A 3,284-nucleotide genomic window follows, 5' to 3' on the forward strand; every position below is an offset into this window, starting at 1 on the left:
ATCTTGAGATTGACGAAGTCACCATGGACTCCATAATAGACTGAAACTTCTCCTCTCACTGAATGAATATAACGGAAAAGTTTAGAACATGAACCTTGGTTGACCGATTCCACATAAGAACCTATCCATTTGAGCCACGCTCAGTTCACATTTGATATTTTGCAGGTTAAATCTAAATATTCATTCTTACATAATCAAATGTCTCGTCGAAATATAGTGCAAGTAATTTCTGCAGCAACGAGCGAAGCATTAAGTAGCTACTTACTGCCGGGCTTCCAGGCGCCACACATGGACGTACAAGCCTCTTCAGCCCGAGGTCACCCAAACCGGTCTCGTGCATTGCTCACTATATATCGTGAGGATCGCTCAAGGGACCGATGTAAGGTTTGCCTCTACCAATCAGTTCACGGCGACGATGGCCAAGAGTTGTTCATCGAGCTGCCTTATGCTCGCAACGACAATGGCGCTGGGCGTAGTCGTCCTGCTGTCGACGCCGTCTGAGTGCGCGCGCGCCTTCTTCGTGTTCGGCGACTCCCTGGTGGACAACGGCAACAACAACTACCTGATGAGCACGGCGCGCGCCGACTCGCCGCCGTACGGGATTGACTACCCCACGCACCAGGCCACCGGCCGCTTCTCCAACGGCCTCAACATCCCGGACATCATCAGTACGTACGCGACAACCACCGCTAGCAAGCTGCCATTAATTAGCTAGCGCATGCATGCGCTCGCAATTAATGTAGATGTCCATCGGGTCGCGTCTCAGGTGAGCATCTCGGAGCTGAGCCCACGCTGCCGTACTTATCTCCGGAGCTCCATGGCGAGAAGCTGCTCGTGGGCGCCAACTTCGCGTCGGCGGGCGTCGGCATCCTCAACGACACGGGCATCCAGTTTGTACGCATCTCCAACTTGATCAATCCCACGAGCAGCTTCTCTCGTCGGAGAGTACTCAATTAACTCATGAACAATCGGATCTACACAGATGGAGATGGTGAGGATGAGCAGGCAGCTGCAGTGCTTCCATGAGTACCAGGGGAAGCTGCGCGCTCAAGTGGGAGCGTCCCAGGCGACGCAGATCGTGAACCAGGCGCTGGTGCTCATCACCCTCGGCGGCAACGACTTCGTCAACAACTACTACCTCATCCCCTTCTCCCTCCGCTCCCTCCAGTTCTCCCTCCCCGACTACGTCCACTACCTCATCTCCGAGTACAAGAAAATCCTCATGGTAACAGTCCTTGTATACACAATAATCGAATAGTCGCAGTCTACTAAGACTTCATTATGTATCAGAAAATGCTATATTCGTGTGATCTTATATTAAAATCCATGCTTTTTTTTAGTTTTGTTCTTTTATGATTCTTACATGTATAATTAAATCTCATTCGACTAAGACCTAGCCACACCCCTAAAGCTTATATGCGGTGTAAAAAGCAACGAAGGAAGTACTAACAAGGTAGACAAGCACCACCTAATACGTACATATGCTGGAATGTATGCAGAGGCTACACGATATGGGCGCGCGGCGTGTGCTGGTGACAGGGACGGGTCCACTGGGTTGCGCGCCAGCGCAGCTCGCCCGGAGCCGTGGTGGGAAGTGCGACGCCGACCTGATGCGCGCCGCGGAGCTGTTCAACCCGCAGCTGACCCGGATCCTGGAGGAGCTCAACGCACGCTACGGCGATGGAACGTTCATCGCCGCCAACACCTTCCGCATCCACTTCGACTTCATCAGCGACCCGGCGGCGTACGGGTTCCGGATGGCCACCGAGGCGTGCTGTGGGCAGGGGCCGCACAACGGGATCGGCTTGTGCACCGCGCTGTCCAACGTCTGCACCGACCGGGACCAGTACGTGTTCTGGGACGCCTACCACCCCACGGAGCGCGCCAACCGGATCATCGTCAGCCAGTTCATGACCGGCTCGCTCGACTACATCAGCCCGCTCAACCTCGGCACTGCCCTTCACATAGACGCCAGCCTCAAGGACTGATATATATGTCCCGAGAGTCCATGACGCTTGGGCCACGAACGCGTGCGGGGCCTTTCGTATGTCCTCTTTTGCGTTGATATTTTGTGTGGCGATGCGGTTGTTATCTGTCATTTAATTTAATTTGTGTGTATACTTTTTTGGCACTTGTAGTGACTAATTGATGATTTGTTTTCAGTACCGGACTAAAATAAAGATATATTGATAATTAACCATGGACAACTATTATGATATTTCTTTGTTTAGTCTTAACTATACGACAATATTATGGCTATATTCTTTTCTAGAATTACTAGTTAATTGCCCGTACGTTGCAACGGGGACATACAAATTCTTGTGGATGAACACCGATTATGGGTAACCTATATCTTTAGATAGATTCCACATGCACAACAGGTGATATTGTATATTTTACAATACATACCCATTAGTCTCTTTGTTTATCACATGCCTTCAAATGCTAGTTAACAACTAATCTAAAAATGACAACTTGCATGTTTTGCTAAAATTCTGAACTCATAGTAGTATTTTTCTGGAAAAACAACGTCTTTCAAGAAGGAATAATTGGTTCATAATTTATGTGCCGAAACGTAGTCCTCATAGAATGTCATAATTTCATACTCGATCCTCATAATAAGACTATCTGACCTCCAAACAAAGGCTATCTGAAGATCTAACTAATATAAAAAATGCCAACAACACCACCGTTATGCTCAACGAAAACAATAAGTGCCAGCTTCTCTTCTCGACCTATGGGCCCATTTCCTTTCACGTCAAGCCATTCCATGAACAGCATGGGCCAGCTCACCAACATAAATCTGACACTGCAAAGTGGCGGCATCCGGTTGTATCTGATAGTCTGCATGTGTTAAATGAATAATTAGTTATCGTAATCATGAGAGGCTGGCACTTATTGTTTTCAAACAAAAGTATGTGTTCAAGTCTAAACCACAAACAAACAGTAACACACACTTAAGAGAAGTAACCATCTTGCATGAGCACCCGATCTAATAGCATGAGTATGAAATGGCAAGTTGGGTAAGTTAGAGGATATAATAGGAACAACCATAGCAATCAATAAAAAAGACCATAGGATCATATACACCAAAGTGAATCGTTCTCCCTTCTTAAGAAGAATAATCACCTTCAATTTAAAGATCAGTGCTTGCATAGAATTGTAGTTGGAGAGTAACTTCACTTTTAACAAATTTAAAGATATTAATTTTCAAATAATTCACTTGTTCCAAAAGGCCTCTTCCCACATGTAACAGACTGACAATTTACTTTTCAAAAATAATT

The 3,284-nt window shown here is 46.9% G+C and overlaps 1 protein-coding gene across 1 annotated transcript; it reads left to right on the forward strand.

Annotated features, from left to right (window-relative positions):
- The first annotated feature begins 296 nt into the window (after positions 1-296).
- On the forward strand, positions 297-2,120 carry LOC123048326 (GDSL esterase/lipase LTL1-like). Its single transcript, XM_044471454.1, has 4 exons — positions 297-668; positions 767-894; positions 983-1,225; positions 1,500-2,120. The coding sequence occupies exons 1-4, from the start codon at positions 416-418 to the stop codon at positions 1,986-1,988; spliced, it is 1,113 nt and encodes a 370-aa protein (XP_044327389.1). The 5' UTR covers positions 297-415; the 3' UTR covers positions 1,989-2,120.
- The last annotated feature ends 1,164 nt before the right edge of the window (positions 2,121-3,284 follow it).

The sequence above is a fragment of the Triticum aestivum genome, chromosome 2D, assembly GCF_018294505.1.
Source record: "Triticum aestivum cultivar Chinese Spring chromosome 2D, IWGSC CS RefSeq v2.1, whole genome shotgun sequence".
Classification (NCBI taxonomy): domain Eukaryota; kingdom Viridiplantae; phylum Streptophyta; class Magnoliopsida; order Poales; family Poaceae; genus Triticum; species Triticum aestivum.

Excerpts from the sequence above, each read along its gene's own strand:
- LOC123048326 (XM_044471454.1), top strand. The coding sequence starts at position 416 with ATGGCCAAGAGTTGTTCATCGAGCTGCCTTATGCTCGCAACGACAATG. Across the intron at positions 669-766 it reads CAACATCCCGGACATCATCA|GTGAGCATCTCGGAGCTGAG; the intron begins GTACGTACGCGA and ends GTCGCGTCTCAG. Across the intron at positions 895-982 it reads ACGACACGGGCATCCAGTTT|ATGGAGATGGTGAGGATGAG; the intron begins GTACGCATCTCC and ends GGATCTACACAG.